Source organism: Phascolarctos cinereus, unplaced genomic scaffold (genome assembly GCF_003287225.1).
Source record: "Phascolarctos cinereus isolate Bilbo 61053 unplaced genomic scaffold, phaCin_HiC Scaffold_4;HRSCAF=312, whole genome shotgun sequence".
Taxonomy (NCBI): Eukaryota; Metazoa; Chordata; class Mammalia; order Diprotodontia; family Phascolarctidae; genus Phascolarctos; species Phascolarctos cinereus.
In genome coordinates, this window is record NW_027555847.1 from 181,874,831 (window position 1) to 181,898,166 (window position 23,336).

The 23,336-nt window shown below is 34.8% G+C and overlaps 1 protein-coding gene across 3 annotated transcripts in view; it reads right to left on the reverse strand.

Annotated features, from left to right (window-relative positions):
* Positions 1-2,404: 2,404 nt before the first annotated feature.
* The window catches only part of PTAR1 (protein prenyltransferase alpha subunit repeat containing 1), a 52,278-nt gene continuing 31,346 nt past the window's right edge, over positions 2,405-23,336 (reverse strand). For all 3 annotated transcript variants that reach the window (XM_078152811.1, XM_021001795.2, XM_078152812.1), the window contains 2 exons: positions 15,857-16,167; positions 2,405-11,894 (listed from right to left, as the gene is read on the reverse strand). In XM_078152811.1, coding sequence (XP_078008937.1) covers positions 11,552-11,894; positions 15,857-16,167 — 654 coding nt within the window. In that variant the 3' untranslated portion in view covers positions 2,405-11,551. The remainder of the gene's footprint in view (positions 11,895-15,856; positions 16,168-23,336) is intronic.

A 23,336-nucleotide genomic window follows, 5' to 3' on the forward strand; every position in this document is an offset into this window, starting at 1 on the left:
CCATTAACTTCTACTTAACCACATCTATTTCCTACAATACTCAATGCAAAGATTGGCCTACCAGTAAAGGTTATATAAGTAATCTCTTTCCTACCCTTCTACCCCCAAATCTCTAGCTAGACAAAGCCTCCTCATATTATCTCACATTTATTTAATGCTTTAGGGCTTACAAAGTGTTTTTCCTCACAAAGACATGGTGAGGTTGCACAAGTAGTATTACTTCCATTTCGCAGAGGAGGAAATTGAGGTACACTGAAATTAAGCTGGTTTCCCAGTCATACAACTAGAAAGGTAAATAGCATTACAAATGGCTTCCTTGAGCTGCCTGGCTTCTTCAGGCCCTTCTTTGGGCTTGTTTGGAGTAAAGCTACAAGTTTATGACTAGCTTTCTGCAGGAATCAGAATGATTGTTCCAGATTTTTATCTTAGGAGACTAATTTTAAAGCTCACTTTGTGAATGAGATGACTTTAAGCCACAGATCAGATGCAAGGCACTGTCCCAAAGCTCACCAGATTAACCATTAAGTCAAGACTCAATGGGGACGCAGGATGCCTCAAGGGTGGAACACTATCTATAACACACAGGCAACCTGTATTGCAACAACACTGACTCCTTGATTCTTTGGAGTTCCCCTCAAAGAATGCCAAAATTTCTGGCAACAGTCAGGAATCACTGTGCAAGAAAACAGAAAAACTGCCTAAGCACAGAGATTCTATAACCTTACCTCCCTTCTTTGGTCCTCATAAAATTGGATTCTTTCACCAATTTTAATATCCATTTCCTTTCCCATAATTATCATATACCTCCTACTTTTATGATCGATGGAAAGCAAATGATGCAACTTTCTGGGCCAGCAGCAGGCTCCAATTATTGGAGAGGGAAAGGCAGGGAAGGTGAGTGGCCAGGGTGATAATTCCAAACTCATCAAGAAGGCAATATAGATGAGGTTAAGATAAATGGTAACAAAGAACAAACACTTTCTCCCTCATATCCAGGGTTCCTCTGTCTCTTCTCTAAACGAAAGAGGCCCCCCCCCAAAGTTAAAGTACAGTGGTTACACTGCAATGCAATATGAAACTGCAATTGTACATTTCTCCAAATGGAAAATTAGATGGTTCTTATTTTAAATAATAAAAATAAAAATTAAATTAAAAATAAAAATAAAAATAACAATAAAATAAAAAATAATAAACACTGTGATTATTACATATTGATAGCCATGAAGGATGTGCCTTGTATTTTTTTAACATATATTTTTCCTATTTCATAAGGATATATAAAAATTATATATTTCAGCTTCCAACATAAGGCAAATGTAACACTATGCAAAATGAAGACCTAGGAACAAGTTACATTAATTTAATAAGTATGACTGGCTAGTAGCACTATCTTGCATCTAATATTATTATTTGCCTTTTATTTCAAGTAGCATCCTATTAGGTAAAGCAATTTCCCAGAGAAGCACTTGGCTAATATCAATTGTACATGCAAATTATTAATGCTGTGAAACCCTTTATCTAATTTGCTTTCTCTTCCAACTGAAAGACAGTTTTCACTCAGCAATTTCTATTCCTTAGTTCATCAGAGTTCATAAACAGTAAACCCTAACTTTAAACATCAGTCATGACACTTTAATATAAATTGTTTCCAATCTAAAATAGTCACTGGTGACAAATGGATGTTGTTAAAAAATATCACTCCATAAATGGTCATGATTTAGGATACCCAACCATTAGACAAATTAAAAGTGTGACTAAAAACGTCTACTTCACCAAATAGTTTACATGTTACCTGTTCTCCTGTGAATCTGTAAGAAATGATTTCCTTCTTTGCATCCCCAGGGTCTAGCACAATGCCCAGCATCGTAACAGGAACCCAATAAATGTCTGTTGGTTGATTTCCCATTTATATACTACTGTATATGTAAAGTTAGGGAATCTCTATGATTAGGCAGTGTTTCTGTTTTCTTGCACAGTGATTCCTGACTACTGACAGTGGTTGCATAACTCACTATGTATAGTAATTAAACTCAGGATTTAGAAAACACTGGGGAGGAAACCTGGACCTCTACCATGATATTTTTCACTATAACTATGTCTGAAAAATGTGAATGGACCTTCCACTACCACAAGTGGTTAGTATATAAGTCTATTTAACAACAGATAACAATAGATTTTTTAAAAAGTAGTGGCAGTCATTCTACCTTTTTGTCTTTGGAATGCATCTACGAGCTATTTCAGGCAAGTCTTGGGTGAACCGACATTTTTTAAAAATTTCTCCCATGCTGTATATAATCAAATTACTGGTTTCACTAGGAACATAATTTTCTTCTACAAGTTGCAATTAAACTGGGAAGCAAAGTAGACTAATATCAATGTAAAAAATACACACCAAATCCACGACTTATTTTAGGAGATGAAAAGTTTATTTTAAAACTGACAACATTTAGCAAAGAAAAAAAACATACACTATTTTCCTTTTCTACAGATATACAATTTATGGCTGTGCTTGGTATACTCTTGCTAAAACATGTAAAATCAAATTAAATGGAAAAAAAGGATAGCCCATTCTACTTTTCTGTCACTCATAATCACTTAAATTGTACCATTAAGTACTGGAAGACAGCTGAATAGGAAGATTAGAATTCCAGGGCTGGTTATTAATACATATTATATTATTAGAATAAAAGGAAAATAAAATATGTATACACATATAATTAACATGCAACATTAACTATTATTTATGGAAACAGCATAATTTAGTGTACATAATTTAAAAACAACGGTAGGGTATTAGTCTAATCAGATATCAGAGTATCATGTCATTTCACATGGAATGGAATTTCCTTTTCCTTATAAAATAAAGCTTGGCAAAATTTGGCTAGTTGCTCTAAAATATATATGTAATATGATGGAGATGAAGGAAAAATGAGAAGATATCATAAGTTTGCCTCCATCATTAATTTCTCCCAATTAAAAAAAAATTATCATGACCAACACACAATAAACAAAAACCATTACATTAGCCTTGGAATTTAGCATCAGTTGTTAGGGGTTTTGAGGTGGGGTATGAAGTATAGATAATATAAACCCTTAGCATTCATACTTATCAATGTTTTCATCTTTTTATGACATCTACAATATGAGAGTGAAATACCATTTACATAACTGGAAATCAGTAGTTACTAAAATGACTTTGAGATGAATAATGAAAAAAGGATTTGTGCAGTTTGCTTTAATGGGGGCAAATCAGCAGTGCAATTTAAGAAAATATTAGTACAGCAAATGAACTTAATATCCTCAGTAAGAAAAGTTAATCAAACTTGTCTTTAATGCCCAAGATAACACCTTGTACCACAGGTATCCTATACATTTGAACATGAGCTATTTAATACCATCTTAAAACAATTTCAAACTTGAACTGCAACTTACTCAACACTTGGAAAACCTTCAGGCAACATATAATTAACACAGGTAGTAAATTCTAATAACAGAAACATGTGAGGAATATTGACACTAAGAGGGTTCCAAATTCCAGGTGACTACATCACTGACTAGTAATGAAAAGATCTAGCTACTTATTTATTTTTAGTGTCTCAATTTGATTTTCTCTTTTGATAATTTCAAGAGTTATTATTTGTCTTTCCCCCCCCGTCATAGTAAAAGGAAGAAAACAATTTCTAGTGTACCCTACATTTTGATAATCTTGTAATTTTTAGTTTGTTAATTCAAAAGGATAAATTAATCTCAGTTTGAGTATTCTCTTTTAGATGACAGTATATGCTTAAACAACAGACATAATGATTCTGTTGCTTAGAAAACCTGAATTACAGCCATGACCCACAATCAACTGCCATCTCTCATACTGCTTTCACCTATTTAATTAGGAGCCCAGGAAAATTCTCTCAAATATCTTTTAAAAGGTTTATAATTCTCAATCTTATTCATAAATTTTCAGATTCTTGGTACTTCCATCTTTATTATTTGTGAAGAGTAGCAGATTTTATCCTAGGAAAGATGCCCCTAAAAACCATTACACAAGCAGATAAATATTTATGCTAATATCACATTTTATTCATTACCACTAAGAAAAGTATATTGGAAAGCAACAGCAATTTAGGAAGAAATAAACAGCACCTAAATCAAATAATACCTGATATCAAAATATAATCTGGTTAGCTTCTAAGACTACAATAGTTCTCTCAAAATAATTTGGTGATAAATCTAATGAATAATTATAATTATGCACTAGGGAATATCACTTAAGTTTTTGTAATTTCTAATGCTTGACCATATTCTAAGTAAGTATTATTAACACACTTTTAAAAAACAATGAAGTCAAAATAACTCATCTCAATATAACTTTAAAATATCAAAATGTAAAACAATTTCACTAAATTCCATTCAAAGAATGGGTGACAATATTTACCTTCATTATTTAAGGTTTATTATCAGTTTGATTGACACAGTGACCCTGCCAATAAATATTTATTGAACATCAATTAAGTGCATTTTTATTTAGCCTGCACTCAACTTTTATTAAATGAGAACACACCTGTACCAAATGCAAGATTTGAGGGAAATAACTGAATACTTAATAAATACGAATATGCATAATGATTTAAAATTGTTCATATGTTCATTTGTCCTTTTCAAGATATGAAAAAATCTTATTTGATATAAATTACTTTATATAATGTAAAAAGTAAACATTTCTGCATGATACTGCATAGTACTTAGAGAAAGTGATTGCCATGCCCCACGTTAAGGCTGACTCTAATGGTAGTTATGGAAAGTTACAGAGTATCCTGGTTCCCCACTACCCTGAAGGGGAGTGATGCCCAAAGCAGAGTAGAAGGTTGACACAATTATCTGATTAATTCAGGCACATGTGGGCTTGGGTCAACCTTCCATCTCACTTGTAGAGGGGAGACCTTTTTTAATCAGAAAGCCTGTATTTAGCAACACTGCATTAAGAAAGATCTTGCCAAAATTTGGGTGTGATAATGTAAAACAAAACACTTTTTGAAACCTATCAAATAAATCTAAATTCCAAGTTTCATTTCATCTTATATTTATATTCTACGGAGCAGAATAATCTAAATGTTATTTGTTATGTTTATGCAGCTGGAGAGTCACAATGTTCATTTATGTTCACAGTGTCTCCCCCCAAAGAGATAATTTGCTTCTCCATAATAACATTCTATCAAAATTCTCTTGCATAAAATGATATTTCTTCCAATTCTTACATACTCGAAGTGCCAAATAACAGAACTAAAGACAATTTTAACCCTAATCTTTAACAATTTAGTTCTCCACACTGAACTACAGATGGCATGGATATAACGTCATCCAGCAGATAGACATCTTATGAGGCAAAACATTTGTTAAAGTCTGTGTACCTCTAGTGTTCATTCTCCTCAAATTTGCAAACTTATTAATTCTATAAGCAACCAAAAGTACAAAACAGATACATTCTCTCCTGCCTTCCCTGAAACATAGAGAAGATGGAAATATATAAATAATTTTCATAAGATACATATTAAAGTATGTTCACAATATGTACTATGGGGATGGGAGCAGCATAGATGCGCAACAAGGCAGTCTCAAAGCAGGTTACCAGCTCCTATATTAGCTAGCGATTTATATAAAATACTATCTAGTCTAAAAATGTTGAGAGCTAGTAATATATTAGGCAATTACGCCTCTATTTTTTTTTTGCCACTGACTATAAAAAGTTTACCCTAAATTTACTAAGTATCCTATACCCTGAGAGGTAATTACACACTAATAAAGAAAATGTCAGGGTTAGTATCACTGACTATATTAATATTTGGAAAGCATAAACAGTCTATAGTTAATACTCTTGGAAGCACAGGATTTCTTGAGCAGACTATGCTACTTTATTATTATAATTTACGTTTCTGAAGAAAGAGTTTGGTTTCTGATAGTGCTAAGAAGGAAGTGAGCCTGAGCCTGCTTAATTAATAGTACCAAAGGGTGGTATGGGAGGCAGGCTCAAAGGACTAGTCCCCCAGAATCACAACTTGTCTACTGTTTGCCTAGCCTGCAAAACATACTGTATGTTGGCGGTTCTAACATTCTCTGTAAAGCACTTTGGGATCTTAGGTAAGAAAAGTGTTATGAAGCCACAAAGTATTACTTAAAATTATTTTTTCTTCTATTATTTGCACCTCTTCATACATTCACATTTTAGATTTTCACTTCTATATAATGTTATCATGTTTTTCAGTTGTTTTGAATGTTTTGAAATTCTGAATGAACTTAGGCTTTGAATAAACCAAGACAAAAGATTCACTTAAAATAATGTCTGTTCTTTCTTTTAGGAGGCAATACCACAGCTCCTTTATAAAAAGGCTACATGGTAACCATTAAAAACAAATGGCATACCTCATATAAGAAAAAAAAAACTGGTTATAAGAAACTAATATACCAATTCTTCGTAAAGTGCTTGGACCCCTTAATTACTAAATAAAAATATAAACCAAAACATCCTATCTGTCCATGTCAACATCCTATAACACAACAAATGACATTCCCTTCACTGAGAAGTCTACTGAAATAAAGAGTTACTACTATCTAGCAGTTTACATTTGAATGACTCCTTGGGCACTTGTTGTAACTGTCAGTATTCTTCAAATTGTTTTGGGTTTCTGCCTCCAAAATTAGATTTAAATGATTATAATTCTGCTTCAAAGAATAGAGGTGCTCTAATAAATAAAACTGTATGTTTTATGTAAAAAGTTCTATGTTTTAAATCCTAAAAAACAAAGCAGAATTGATAGGCTGTAGAAAGAAAGAAGCAATTTAAGAGTCAATCATTTAGTCCAAGCCCCTTATTTAACAAATAAGGAAAATAAAGCCCAGAAATTAAATGACTTGCCTAAGGTCACACATGTAGTAAACCAGGAAAACTAAGATATGACGCTTGAAATCTAGGGCTCTTTTCACTTATACCTTTCCATGGGTGTGATCATGGCTTTCTTCTTCACAACTTACAAGGATGTTAGATTTTTCCAGTGATGCCTATGTCTCAACTCCCTCCTCCATAAAATAGGATTCTAGAGCACACAGTACTTTGGGGATGGGGCACTTTAAGGTGCTAATGGGTGTAGAATAGATCTATCTGAGAACCTCATATGAAAAATTTAAAAATGCAACTATTAAAAATGATGTAAATTCTCTTGAAAAATTTGCTTTTTGGGATTTTTTTTTTAAATTTAAGGACAGCATGTTAACACAGTAGGTTTGGAACATCTTTTGGGGAAAAGAATTATATAAAAGATTATGTAATACTTCTATTGGTGAAACTTCACCACTTTCCTCTAAAAAATGAGGAAACTGACGCACAGGGGACAATAACTGTTATACAGCCATTACTTGGCCTCTTACATCACACACTCAGATCAACTGGGGGAAAAACTGAAATAAGAAATTACCTTTTCTCTAGTCACAATGCATTTTTTAAAAAAATTCAAAAGCATATGTCTACATGTATACATATGTAAATACATACACATTCACATACATGTATATGTGTGTGTGTATGTGTGTGTGTGTGTGTGTGTGTGTGTATCTCTGGTCAATTGGAAATAAGTCAAAGGTGTCACATGACCTAAACTTAAAGAACACCCCAACCATACTACCTGGGCACTTCTTTGAGGAACATACACAAAAAGCCACTGTAGAAAAGCTGCTGTTTCTTATTTGTTAATGAATTCTGGAATAGATCATTATGAACAAAAATCCTTATTTTAACACCAAGGTAACAATCCATATTAGTTGTTTTATTTTTACTTCCTCTGATAACCTCATGGGACCTTAAATTAAATTTGAAAAGCAGGAATGAGAAAAGAGGACTTTCAAAGTCTAGGTTAGCTTCCCTAATGACTCAGTAGTGAGTTTAAGAAATATCTCAAAAGGTGGATTTCATTGTTTAGAAGCTCAGAAAAAAGCAGACACACATACCCAATATACACCTCAACAAACACGTAAACCCCACAGGTACAAAAATATTGCTCTCTTAAAGTCTGATTCTGACAACTTAAAATGGTCAAAGGAAAGATCTTAATGTAATACTGGCTTTAGAATTCTTAGCCAGTATTCATATCACCTTTCCCAAATGGGATGTTAAACCAGCACCTAAATGGACACTTCCAGTTGTGAAAGTTATTTTTAAATATGTAGATATATGTACACATATACACACATACACATATATTGCTGGAATTAATAATTTCATTATCATCTTTGAGAGGCAAAGTAGTAATGGATAGAAAGCTAACCTTAAAACCAGTCAGACATGGATTCATGTCCTGCCTCAGTCATATACTGGTCTTGTGATCCCTGACAAGTCACTTAAATTCTCGTGCTCTAGGTAACTATCCAAGGTTCTGATTTGAAGAAAAGGTGCCTACCTGAATTGGTAGAGGGTATTTCCTCAATCTACTGAGTAGTTCCCTAGATCAATAAAATCACAAGGCTAGTCACTATCTCTTATACTCTTTGAGTATTTTATGAGCAAGGCACACAGTATAGTTTACAAATACTGCACTCAAAAAGTAGGAAACCTTGAGGGGAAAAACGGTTAAGATTTACAAGGGTAGTTTGATTTCATTTATCATAGTATCACTCTGAATTCCTGATTATGGGTGCTACTCGGCTGCATTTTTGCCATGAGGATGGGGTGGCCTTTCAATATGGAGAACAGTCAATTTGTTTTACAGTTCCTCCTTGACTTTTCCAGGAAAAAAAAGGGACTTTAACACTCACACAATCTTCTACTATAAAGGACTTTACTTATTCCTACTTCTCTAATACTGTCTCCTATCAGAGTTATTTGTGCCACGCTACTAGAATTACTAAGAATCAATGTCATTATACAACTAAAATTGGGTTTTTGGTTTTTTTTTTTTGCAAGGAAACCCCTTGGATTCATATATATCCTAACCTTTTGTTGTTAAATGAACATAATGATTTCAGAAAAAAATTAGCACAGAAATTTCTGATGCCAAGCACTTCCTCCTCTCCAGCTGTCAATGATCACTTATTTCACTAACCTTGATAAGACAGGAGACCAATGTAGATTTAGGAAGAGAATTATTTCAATTAGGGGCATGACATATCCTTGAAAAACCTGAAGGCTGCCCAGACTAAAATGGAAGCTGTTTTAGAGAAGGTATAAGAAGGTCCTGAATTCATAAGAACATTGTTAGGAGTGGAAAAACTAGACCAAAAAGTTTCAATTTACTACTGAAAATATTCCAATAGAAATATTCTCAAATAGAAAAATCATGAAAATGTGAGAAGTCTATTATTGAGGATAATTAAAACTAAGCTTAGGAAAGAAACTGAAGTTAATACCGTATGGAGGCAATGACTGGCTATGTACACTAGCAGGATGCACTGGACCTGTTATAACTTCTCTACTTCTATGTAACCACTAAGAAAGAATCCCAAGCTAATGATTAATCATAGAGATTCCAGACCCTGAGGTATTAGATTCAGGAACTTCTGCTAAAAAGGGCTTTGTATATTAGGGCATAGGACTATATTCACAAGGATAAGGATACAGATTGAAAGGTATACAAAACAGTCACTTTTGCCCCTAGGAAGAAGCCCAGCAGCAATTGGTCATACATTTAAGGTCTCTAGGTCCACTAGGGTCAGGCTGGCCAATTTCCTGAGACCCTGTTAAGGCTCACTGTCTGATTGTCACTGAACAGAGCTATGATGCCAAAATAAGGGGTAAATTTTGTATCCCCTTGAAAGAAACCTATTTCAATATAGGATCATAGGCTTTACAGCTGGAAAAGACCAATGATCTCATTTTACAGGTGAAAAAAAAAAACAACAAACTGAGGTCCAAGAGGTAAAGTGATTTGCCCAAAGTCACCTAGGAAATAAATAGCCGAGGTGGAATTTGAACTCATAATCTATAAATTCAAAATCCAGGACTTTTTCCACTATTCTATACTGCCTTAAAAATTCAAGTTAATCTGGGGTTTTCATAAGAGCGAAATAGCAGAAATCTATCTTTCTCCCAACTCCCCCACCCTGGCCAAATGAGAAAGTGAAACTTGGAAGAACAGGAGGTAGGATGAGGTTGCATCTCTACTTCTACTGCTTACATCCCTCCCTGAAAGCTAGAGATTTTTAAGTATTCTCATTTTGGTCAGCAACTTCTGCCAATTTGGTATTAATAGGACTGATCATACTTATACATCCTTCCTGGTCCTTTTTCTGTGGGACAAGAAATAAAGGTGGGGTACTTCTTGCTGAAGAAATACGGAAAAGAAAACAATATACAAACAACAAAGGGTAAGTGACAAGAAATAACAAAGGGATATGGCGAGAAGGGACAGATAATGAGGAGGGAGAAAAAAATTAAGTAGGGTGGAAATTATTAGCTAAAGAAAACACTGGGAGAGCAATTATGTCCCTCTACTATTTTTCAACCCTTGGGGTTCAAGGAAAGCAAGAGAGAAACCCTGGGACTGAACCCCTGGTTTCAAAATTATCTACAGAGTCTGATAACGGATATAATGGATATAAAGTAGATTGCTGAGTCCTCAGTCTGGACAATTTCAGTGCTAAAATGTTTTAACCTATTTCTTAAGATGCCCCCACATTTATCCCCCCCCCCAAATCTTTAATATTCATCTCTTTAGAATTCTGTAGTGTACCTCATAAATTTTCAGAAATATAAATAAGATAATGGTTTGTTGATTTGGTAAATCAATAAAATAAAATACAGGTGAACTTTTTATGAACAAATTTCCATGTTTAATTAATCTGATTCCCAATCCAACGAATCTGTGAAAGAAGATAGTAAGAACTAAAAAAAAAATGCTAACTTGGTGCAAAACTTGGTACTAATTATATAGGGTTTAAGTTGAGTGTTCGTAGCCTATGCCAACTTAAAGGAAAATAACAAGCATAACTAAAATAATTTTCTATTACTGTAGTAACATAACTTCTTAAAGTTAGGGTTTAAAATTAATAATCCTTTGATAAATTGGTTATCTCTACTGACTTTGATTAGTTTAGTCTACAACTAGAGCACATTCGGGTCTGTATTTGTTTTTATTTTCACCTATCCATATTTGTTTCCCAAACAAAACTGGATCAAGTTAAAGTTAGTCATTAGAAACTGCATTATGTCTTAAAGGTTTTTTTTTAATAGCAAGTTAACAAATAAACTTCCCAACCAAAAAAAAAAGAAGGAAAAAAACGTCATGAGAACTGAATATGAAGCTGCCCAAAGTAGAAATGCAAAGGATATGAGTTTTTCTCTCAAAATTTAAGACTCACTATATACTAGGGAAATGTTTTTGTTTTTTCTTTCCTGTAAAAGAATTGCCTGTTCCTAACAAAACAAATGATACAAGAGTTTCCAACAAACCTTAAAATTGATCATAAAGGATAAGGAGCCAATAGTAGAACCAGTACATGCAACTGTGTAAGTAAGAAAAGAAAAGAAAGTAATATTGCACTATAAGTAAAACCCTGCAGGAATTCTCCATTTCTTTCACTGACTCAAAGTAACCAGCCATTTCCTATAAGCATTAGCAAACCTGGCTTGCTCTACATTTCGGCAGGTGGACAAAATTTGTTCAATAAACCTGTGTTCCATTTCTATGCCAAGGGAGTCCTGAGCTGGTGTCCGTTTTAGTCGCTTAGTTTCTTGGGAATAGCCTTGCTTGTTAGAGTCATTTAAGCCATCCACATCCATGGCCTGAGTCATATGAGTGACTGCTGGGCTGAGATTTAAGTCATTTAAAGTCCCACCATTGCTGTCCACGGGTGATAGTCGCATCTGGCTGTGAGGAAGCTTATTGTTTAAGTGGTGCTGAAGGTAGAACACATGCCGCCTTTGTAAAAGAAGAGGCCAGGAAGTGAAAAGAAAAAATAACATATAGTCAAAGTTAGGTCAGGCAACACTGAAAAAAGCATCAAGGTGGTGCTTTCAAACACAGGGCCCAAATTCAAAGCAATATGCTTATTCCTTTACAACAGACTTGTGGGGAAGAGTAGCTGTTTAAGAACTGTGCAATACTTTACAGTCTTGTAGCCCCTAGTTTACTTGTTAGACTGTTACAGTATTTTGTACTCAAGGAGGGGTTTAAAAAAACTACAAAACTAATTATGACACTTCAGGTTTGTTAACAAATGAAAATCAGAATATCACATTTAAACAAAAAAGAATGATTTCAGATAAACTGTTGCTCCATGCAGTATTAAAAAAAAATTAATCTAACCAGCCTGATGAAAAATCAAGAATTCAGTAATCAGAGGAACACCTTTCCTTTGTACTTAGGTCATGGCTTCTACCAAGGCTTTCCTGTAGAAGTACAACTTTATTAGTACAATTATTGTAGTTTGCCTTATAATCCAGAAATCATATGAACATTTCTCTTGAACTTAATCACTAATTCATGAACTGCTGTCACCAAAATAATCCATCACTTGGAGGGCAACTCTGGTGATGAATCTCTCTACCCTTTATAAGGCTGGTATTCAGATAACAGACACACACAAATTGTCACGAGGGACCTGTACTCAAGCCTTTCTTTAAAACTTACATTTCTCCTGTAACAGACGAAACCCTACAGTTGCATCTATGTCATGACACATCACAGTAGCACGTTATTCACATGCACAAAGCTATGGTGGGTACTGGAAAAAGCAAGTTTAAATGGATGTGGTCCCTTCCTCATCCTTTAAAGTTTATACTACAAATCACTTATGGTCATCTCTTCCCGTGTGGTAACATTCAGGAGGAAATTCATACTATGCTAAAAAACCCCTCTCCCTTGTCCTTCCAAGTCTCCAAAATAAATCCCCAAACTTATTGGTTTGATGGTTCGCATCAGAATGTTATCTGCTTTAGAAAAATGATGGACTGGAGTACTCTGTTAAATAACAAAATATTCCAGGAGCATTTCAAATTTAATTGAACTTTGAAAAATTATGCCATAAATACAACTTCTTAGGATCACAGCTATGGAAGAAAATCATATGCACTTCCATAACCATCAACTTCTACTGCCATAACTCTAAGCCCTTTAGAGTTTATTTCATTTATCTTTCTAACACACCTCAAAAGCCTTAACATAATTTAAGCAGAACGTGCCACAGCATGAACTTTGCTGACACAACCTTAAAAAACCTAGAGATGATTTTTGCCAAGATAAAGCATTGGAATAGGATTTTCTTGGAAGTGTAATACATTATCTAATCTGCTATTTAACATACCTCTTCATATTATATATAAACTTTACAGGAAAGGGAGTTTAAAGGACAAATTACCTGATCAGCTGTCTATGGTTTGGAAGGTTTCTTTTTGCTATTATCTGAAGTATTATTTACTTTTTTTCAGTAATAACAATTTTCCCAACCACTCAAAAGCTTACTTTTGTTTTCTGCCTTGATGTGGCTTTGGTTAAAACAAAACAAAAAACCCATTATTAATGAAAGTACTGTATAGTCCCAAGGGCAGATAAATCTCCTATTAATCCTCTAACTTTACCTAGTAATGAAGCAGAAGAGGAAATGATCCAACAGTATGAAAACTTGAGCAAGCTGGGAAAGGGAACACCTCCAATAATTTTAAAATATACAAATAAAAAATAAAGCTTCAATTTATCTTACTGCCTAAGGAAATTATTCTCATAGAGTCAGCTTTCTTGATTACAGATGGAACTCATTCATCTATCTAAAATGTATTTATTAAAATTAAGGGATGAGAGAGGATGATACTCAGAGAAGAAAGAGAGAGGTAGAATGGGGTAAATTATCTCACAAAAAAAACCCCAGAAAAGTCTCTCACAGTGGAGGGGAAACAGGGGAAGGTGAGAGGGAATGAGGGAATCTTATTCTCATAGGATTTGGCTTAAGGAGAGAATAACATACACATTCAATTGGGTATGGAAATCTGTCTTACCCTACAGGAAAATAGGGGGAAAAGGGGACAAGAGAGCAGGGGGGTGAGAGAGAGGAGGGCAGACTGGGAAAGAGGGTAATCAGAAGCAAATACTTCTGAGGAGGGACAGGGTCAAAAGAAAGAATAGAATAAATGGGAGGGCAGGATAGGATTAAGGGAAATAAGAGTTAGTTTTTCACAACACGACTACTATGGAAGTGTTTTGCATAACTACACATGTATAACCTATATTGAGTTGCTTGCCTTTTCAATGAGAGTGGGTGGGGAGGGAGGAAGGGAGAAAATTTGGAACTCAAAGTTTTAAAAACACATGTTTTAAAAAAAATGTTTGCACATGCAACTGGGAAATAAGAAATACAGGAAATGGGGTACAGAAGTCTATCCTGCTCTACAGGAAAATAGAAGGGGAAGGGGATAAGAGAAGGGAGGGGGGAGAGATAGAAGAGAAGGCAGACCAGGGGAAGGGGTATTCAGAATGCATGCCATCTTGGGGTGGGGGAAGGGTGAGAAATTTGGAACTCAAAAACTTGTGGAAGTGAATATTGCAAACTAAAAATAAATAAATTTACATTAAAAAAATAACAAAAAATAAATATCTCTTAAATGCCAGGCTCTTTACAAGGTGCTAGGGATGAAAAAACAAAAATAGAAGTCTACCATAGAAGAGCTTACTCTACTGAGAGGAAATCAATATGAGGACAAAATTAAATATAAAACACACACAAAACAATTATGAAAGCAATTATACCATTGATGTTTATAGTGACAAGACACTGTCCCAATTAAAAAAGAGTGAGGTAAACTATCTGAGATGTGGAATTTTGGGGTATATAGTTCAACCACAGTACATAATATATTTCAGAAGGACATGTCCTTTCATACCAAGTTAACACTAATTCAGATCTGATAAATACGAGGGAAAACAAGATGATAATAAATATATACATATATATATATGAAAATGCCTTGCAAACCTTAAACATTATATAAATATTAGCTATTATTATTTTTTGGGATTTTCAGCAAGTTACTTCCTCTTCTGAAAATTCATTAATTTAATAAACATCGATTAAGCGCCTATTTTGTTCCAGGCACTATACTAAAAGCTGAGAATACAAAAAGAAAAGCAAACAAACTTTCAAGAGAAGAGCTAAGAAAAGCAGAAAAGGTAACTTAGTTTACCGACATGAAAAGTTTTGAGGAGTCACATAAAATATGAGCTCCTTGATGGCAAGGACTCTATATTTTTGTCTTATATCCCCAGTGCACGGCATGAAGCAAGTCCTTACTAAATGCTTGATGAATTGAACTGATACAACAAACTAACCATGGATTCTCTTTGGTAAAAATCATTGTGGGGCAAAATTATTAATATGGCAGTGTTCTACATGACTGCACATGTATAACCTATATTAGACTGCTTACCATCTCAGGGAGGGGGGAGAGGAGGAAGGGAGGGGATAGAATTTGGAACTCAAAACAGAAAAACAAAACAAAAAACCAATGAATGTTAAAATTTGTTTTTGCTTTTAACTGGGGGAAAAATAAAATATTTAAAAAAATAAACTGATACTAAATACTATAGAAACCTTAAAAAAAATCATTGCAGGGGCTGGCTTAAGACAATGGAAAAGATTAGGGAACCTTGTGAATACTAACAAAAGTACTGACAATCGCCCAGCCACCCCTGGGGCTTTAAAATTCTCTATAGGAACGTGTCTGGCAGTTCTCAGTCAAGCAAAAGCTCAATTACAACACCCACCTCATATGCAGATAAGCTCTTGTGTCAATACAAGACTGCTACTGGATGCAGCTTCACCCCTCTGTGAACCCCTCTGCTCCTGAGAAGCAGCCATGAAGCTTCAGGCTTTGGAAAGAGGTTTCTCTTACCTATGACACCAGAGTGTTTCATGTCCCGGGTAGTTATCAATGAGATCCGTGCTGAGTTCAACTTCTTCCTCTAGAAGATGGGAAAGATCCACCACCCTGTGGTGCTCTGCTGATGTGTCTTCTTCATTATCATCTTTTGGAAGATCTGAGATATGCTCACTTACCAAAGGGCTCTGTTCTAATATAGCACTGTCAGTCACAGTTTGGCTTATCAAAGACTTTAACAAGAACTGGCGGTAGTGAAATCCACTGTGATCTGAAACATGCATGGATGCCCAATGTTTGGTGGAAGACAGTTCATCAAGAAGAATCTTGAGTGGTGAAAGGTAGAAGGGATAAAGAATAAAGAAAAACAAGTAAGAAAGGGTTTCCATACATTTTTCTTTTCTTCACTAGGCCTCAGATTTATCTGTGACCAATTTTCTTTTTTTGCAACCCTATCACCATTAAGACTAATTTCCACTGTAAACAGAAAGTGCATTAAAAAATAACAAAACAACACAATTCAAAAGGTCCATTTAATTAATATCCTTTCCCAGGAGCTTAATTAATCCCACTTAGAATAGCACACCCAAAGAAAAGACAAATTTAAAATGAGCAAGATATAGCAAGATGCATATATATATATATATATATATATATATATATATAGAGAGAGAGAGAGAGAGAGAGAGAGAGAAGAGAGAGAAGAGAGAGAGAGAGAGAGTATTTATAGTCAGTCACATGTAAGTTTAACATATCTTAGAAATAAGGACCTTAAAAACTTAACCACTCCTTAAGCCTTTTTCTCCAGTTTTTCTCAATGTACAAAAAAGAAAAATGATCACTTTCAAAAAAGGAAGTGCCTTACATAGTTTCACTCTTACTCAGGTAAATAAAAACAATTCTAGGAGAGGATGTATATAAGTGTATATATTGGAGGTGGACTACAAATAATACACATATAATACCACAATAAAAAACAAATAATACCAGAGTACAGATAATATTGAGAACTATGGCTCCTAATTTCATTGAAGATGGGGGAAAATTTTGATGCGACAAAATAAAAATTTCTTTAGGTTTACCTAGCAATTTCTCAGGTACTTACCTACGAATGGGCATAAATAAAAAATTCATTGAGTAGCTCTACACTATCAATAAGGAACAGAGCTAAGAGCTCTGTGGGTAACAGAGACAAGATATACACAAATGAACAGTTAACAAATGATATAAAGACCAAATGACTAGTACATAGAATAAAAAACCATAGGAACTCAGAACAGTTTTAGCTGGAATACACACTAAAAAAATGCTTCATTTTAGAGGAATAATTATTATTCACATGAGCTTGTTTCAGATGTCACAGATGGCTATTCTCTTAGGAAAGTAAGACCATTCCTGCAACCAATCAACTTGAAAATAAGTAAGCAAAAGAACACTTACTCCTAAAGAAAGCCAATTTTAAAATCAGTACATTTGTGGAATAACTAATTCAAAGGACAGCTCAGCTGTAACCTAGCAGCTTTTTCTGGTTTTGTCTTTTCATGTAGGTTGAATACTCTTGTATGAAAGGAATTTATTCAACAAGAAAAACCCAGATAACTAACTCCCTTCTTGGTATATGCTTAAATGAAGTGGAAAAAAAAAACCAACAAATTTTTATTAGTATTTTCTCCTCCAAAACAATTAGTAAATGAATTAAAAAGGTTTGTGACAATCTCAATTTAACTGACTTAAAAAATAGGATTTCTCAAACTGAAAACAAAAATGCCTATCACATTATTCTTCCATGAATGCATGGGCATGTGCTACAGAAGAATCTTTAATTATTTAAAAGTATAGAGTATAGAGCCAGCGGTGGGGAACCTATGGCCTTGAGGCCACATGTGGCCCTCTAGGTCCTCAAGTGCAGCCTTTTGACTGAATCCAAACTTCACAAAACAAACAGGATTTGGATTCAGTCAGAGGGCTGCACTCGAGGGCCTAATGTGGCCACCCCTGGTATGGACCTTTGTGGAAAAGCTTATATAAAGTCAGACAATTATTTTCTTTTATAAAGAAAGAAACTGAAAAAGGCAGGGATTAAATGTAAAGTAGGGGTCTAAGGCATAATCTGGACACAACATTTCTCTTAAAAAAAGGGGGGTGTCAAAGAGACCATAAAAATGGGAAAAGGACTCACACGTACAAAAATATTCATAGCAGCTCTTTTGGTGGTGGCAAAGAACTGGAAATTGAGGGGATGCCCATCAATTGGGGAACGACTGAACAAGATGTGGTATATGAATGTAATAGAATACTATTGTGCTATAAGAAATGATGAGCAGGCAAACCTTAGAAAAACCTGCAAAGAGCTGAACGAACTGATGCTGAGTGAAATGAGTAGAACCAGGAGAACACTGTACACAGTAACAGCCTGTGAGATAGACTTAACTCTTCCTAGCAATGCCGTGATCTAAGATAATTGCAAAAGACTGATGATAGAAAATGCTATCCACATCCAGAGAAAGAACTATGGAGTGTGAATGCAGATAGAAGCATACTATTTGCTCTCCTTTTCTTTTGTTGTTTTGTTTTATTTCTTCTTTCTAGAAGTTCTTCCCATTAGTTCTAATTCTTCTATACATCATGACTAATGTGAAAATATGCTTAATATGAATGTATAAGTAGAGCCTATATCAGATTACATGCCATCTTGGGGAGGGGGGAGAAGAAGGGGGAGAAAATTTAAAACTCAAAATCTTATGGAAGTGAATGCTGAAAACTAAAAACAAATAAATTATTTAAAATAAAAAAGGGGGAGTATTAAGAATAAAAAAGTCACTAAGCCCCCCCAAAAAAATTAGTAAGAGAAAAAACAATGATGCTTGCTCTCAGTAATATCAGATGATAAAAAAAAGATGAAAGTTGTATTTAAAAGAGAAACCCATTAAATTTCTACAAAGCTCTCTTATATATCAGAAAATAAGCATTCTTACAGACATTTTAAAATAATCTTCAGAGCTACAGAACCTCTACTGCAGGATGACGATATATTTACAAGCTATTTCATAGAGCTTTAAAAATTTGTAGCATTAAGGAACTGGGTACTGATACTATATTTTCATTTACTGAAATTATTTATTTCAAGATCTAGCCTAATTTCTTTTAGTCTCTAGATTGAGAGAAAAAAAATACTACACAAAGACGCTGCTGCTAATCACTGTCAGAAGTAAAAATGTGCTTTGAATTTTTTTTCTAATACTACTAAGGAAGATTGTGGTGAGTAATTTGCAACACAGAGGTTCAGCACAATCATCTACCTTCCACAGAGACTGAATCTCATGACTTTGGCCTCAATAATGCCATGTATAAATGCATGTACTTCATTATTTTAGCAATGCGTGTTTTCACTGCTGTTAAATACAGCTTCTACCAATACAGATGGTATCCCTGTAACACCAATGAATCGTCACGTCCAAAAAAATTCATCGCCTAATAGCTAATCTTTTGGTCGTAAGTTTCTCTGGACTTGAAGCCCAGTCCTCAGACAAAAAACACATAGTACATTGCTGGGTCCATACCTGAAATTTCAGCCTGGCTGGACTTGTCAGGGCTCACACTATACTAGCATGGTTATTGAGTACTGAAAGTCACTTCTATAACACAGTGAGAAGCTGGTAGAGGGCAACAGCATACACTGAATTTTTTACTTTAATATGTAAGCGTACTTTACTTCAATATGTACACATACATATAGCTCAAAAAGTTTTACTAGTGACCACATAAGTAAAATTTCTAATACATAAAAAAAATTTCATTCTCCCAGAATTTATTTTCTAGCTTTGGTTTTAGAAAACACATAAAAATATAGAGAGATGATGTAGTATATTATTAGCACCCATAAATAGTTCTTAGTTTTTTTAAAAATAAGAATATGGAGAATTATTCTCGCTTTCTGGAATGTATTAATTCAAGGTCTGCTCATTATCCTCCTAGTCTGAGAACTGCAAATTCTTGACCCAGGTTTGGGTCAAGGCTAGTTATTTAACCTCTCTGTGCCTCAGTTTTCTCACCTGTCAAATGAGAGGGTTGGACTTATTAATAGCCTTTGTCCTTTCCAATTCTAAATCTATTATCCACTGAATGTCAACAGCTTATCACCTATGCTGTTATATGAAATTAGGTAAACCAAAATGATCCCCCTCTTAATACAACTTAAACAGCTGTAGTGATGTTTTTGGAAGGAGCATTATGAAATGCCTGCTCTGCTACCTCCTACTTGCAAGACTTTGGACAAGTCACTCCACATCCAAGCTTGCTGAGGCTCACTTATACAGCGAAAGGGCCAGAATCAGCTTATCTCCTGAGGTCCCTTCTGACTCCAAATCTGTGATCCTCAACCTGTAGACCTTCATGAATATGGGAACATGACTGCTACTACACGTCAAAGTTGTGATCTGTGCAGATAGCCTGGCACAGAGACCTCTAACTCATTCACCTAAATGTGTGTGCTTACTGAAATAGTGCTTTGTTTGAATTATAGCAAGGCAGGGAAGATTAAAATGGAACTGTGTCTAGATTTGGCAAGATTTTAGATTAATTTTGGAGAGAAAACAGGTGAATTCTTGGCCTACAAAGCCTGAAAAGCAGAAATTCTAAGACAGACCTAAACTAGCATTTATTTTTTGTCTTACATTATGTAGATTTTGCTATAATTACCATAGTGAATTATTATCTGTATATATACAGTACGATATTCAAAATGATTACCTATAGTGTCCTCTGAATTTAACAAAAAACTACGCTTAATACAGTTTCAATGTTCAGTGAATACCTTATTTTCTAATCCTATGAAATTTGATAATCCATTTGTAGCATATATAGCAATTATTTATTAATCACCATGTTCCATTAACCAGAGAGTATAATTTGCCAACCATATCAGGTAAGAGGGAACACATTGTATATTATGTCAACGTTACGTTCTTAAAATATAATGTGAGGGCAAAATAGGTTCCAAAAGTTTAACAGACCATAAAAGCTACACTCCCTAATTCCGTTCCCATTCTTTCTATTTGCTTAGTCCTCCATTCCTATCTAGACAAGGACCAAAGAGTTTAATAGGGAGGCAGTGTGGAACACTGGAAAGAGTACTGGACCTTAAACAGATTTGCACTGAAATACAGGCTCAGATATTGACCTTAGCCAAGTCTCTTAGCCTCTTTGAGCATGTCTTTCTCTACTTGTAAAATGCGTTCAAGGACTTTTTGTAATTCATAAAATACTATGTAAATGTGAGCTACTATCTGTGTCTGGCACAGAGCAGGTGCTTAACTGACATTTGTTGCTTTGATTTCACCCCCCCTCCCCCTGACAAATTTAGAATTGAGGCCTTAAAGAAGGCCTAATTATGGATAACGCTCTGGATAGTTCACACCAAAGTACTGGGGGGGATCTGATTTAAGTGAATAAATTCTACTCTTTACTGTGCATGTGTATACATAGATTTGGCATTAATTAATTCACTGTCATAATCTTCTTTACTAACAAACATCATCTTACATATTTCTTCTTAGGTGGGTAAACTATATATGTGCAAATACTAAATGCTCTGCTAAACATGTTCACTGAGTGGGTTTGTTTTGCTTATCTGGTTTTCTTTGTCATGAGAAAGGGCTCTGGACTGTGGGTCATTAATATATGATTTTGGTGTTAAACACACACACACACAACATCACTAAAACATTACAAATAAGCAAATAAACAGAAAAATAATGGAACTACCTTTTTGGTTTCTGGTTAAAATATTCAACCTTAATGTTTTGAGAGACACATTTTTTTTTTTGGCTAGGCAATGGGGTTAAGTGACTTGCCCAGGGCCACACAGCTAGTAAGTGTTATGTGTCTGAGGCCAGATTTGAACTCAGGTCCTCCTGAATCCAGGGCCAGTACTCTATCTACTGCGCCACCTAGCTGCCCCCAAGACACAATATTTTTGAAGAACACAACAACAGAGAATGTGAACTGCCCTCAAATGATACTTTATAAAAACACTACACAAGCCAAGAACTAGTTGACAAAACCAAATTTGAATAGAGTACAGCACTGGTTTAAATCCTAAGTAAGTCAGTATGGATTTATTAAGCACTTACTATGTGCCAAGCACTGTGCTAAGTGCTGGGGATACAAAGAAAGGTCAAATCAAGGTCTCTACCCTCAAGGAGCTCACATTCTAATGAATGCAATAACATGCAAACAAGTAACTGTACACGAAAGATCTATGTGGTGCAGATGGAAGTTAATCTCAAAGAGAAGACATTTGACATAGCGGTGAGCTCTCCTGCACAAACAGGATGTGAGCAGAGGCTTAAAAGAAGCCAGGAAGTCATAAGATAGAGGTGAGGAGGAGGAGCATTCCAAGTACAGGAGACAACTAGTGAAAAGGTACTTCCTCCACCCCTCTCCAAAATAAGAGAAGAGACACGTCTTCTTTCTTGATAAGAATTCCCAATGGGCCACACATTTCTTTCATGCCACCTTCTTTCTCCCCTATGTCCCAAAATACTCCTACTCCATCCTTCTTCTCCCACGCCCTTGCACTTCCCTCCATCTTCTGAATGCCACTGAAGCTAGTTCCCAGAAGTCACCTCATAATTACATTATGAGGAATTTTTGTTTCTGCCACTATGAAGTCTGGAGTAGTCCTCCTTAGTCATATAGAATGTCTTTAGGTGCATTTAAATCAGCAAATTTAAACACCTAATATTGGTTACTTTACATATGTATGAAGAAAAAACAATTTCAAAAATCACAAGAGCGTGCATCTTTTAAAAATATTCCCTGCCACTGAGAGGCAAACGTGTGTTCTTATTCATTACTTTTAAGGTTGTCTCACATGCACACAAACTACTTATGTGAAAAAGGCAATGCAGCTTTTGTCCCACTGTGCTCCCAAGTGAAAAAAGGCAGAGCAAGGGCTTACTAGGATAGCAGGTAGACTGCAAATCAAACTTTTCTCCTTTCTCATATCATTTTCATCTCTCTGAGTTTGGTGATGATGTGTGTTTTTAAAAGATATACCAGGTGTTTTCTTTTGCAAAATGGCTAATATGGAAATTAGTTTTGCGTAACACCACATATATAATCAATATCATATTGTTTGCCTTCTCAAGGAGCAGAAGGGAAGGAGACAATTTGGAACTCAAAAATTTTAAAAATGAATGTTAAAAATATCTTTACATGTAATTGGGAAATATTTAATGAAATAAGTAAAAATTTATTAAAAACAAGATAGATATATAGCATCAACCTTTGACTGTGGAATACTGGTGGAAAGAAACTGCTTGATGTCTGTGATATTTCCCTTCAGTTTTATTTTTAAACTACAGTAATTTTTGCTGTGCTCAGGGTGGCATCCTAAAATGGATAAAATGATTAAAAAAAGTGTTCTGTAGACCTCTTAGTTGGCAATAATAGGTCTCTTCCTTGAAAAAGGTGAAAAAAAATTTAAAGGACG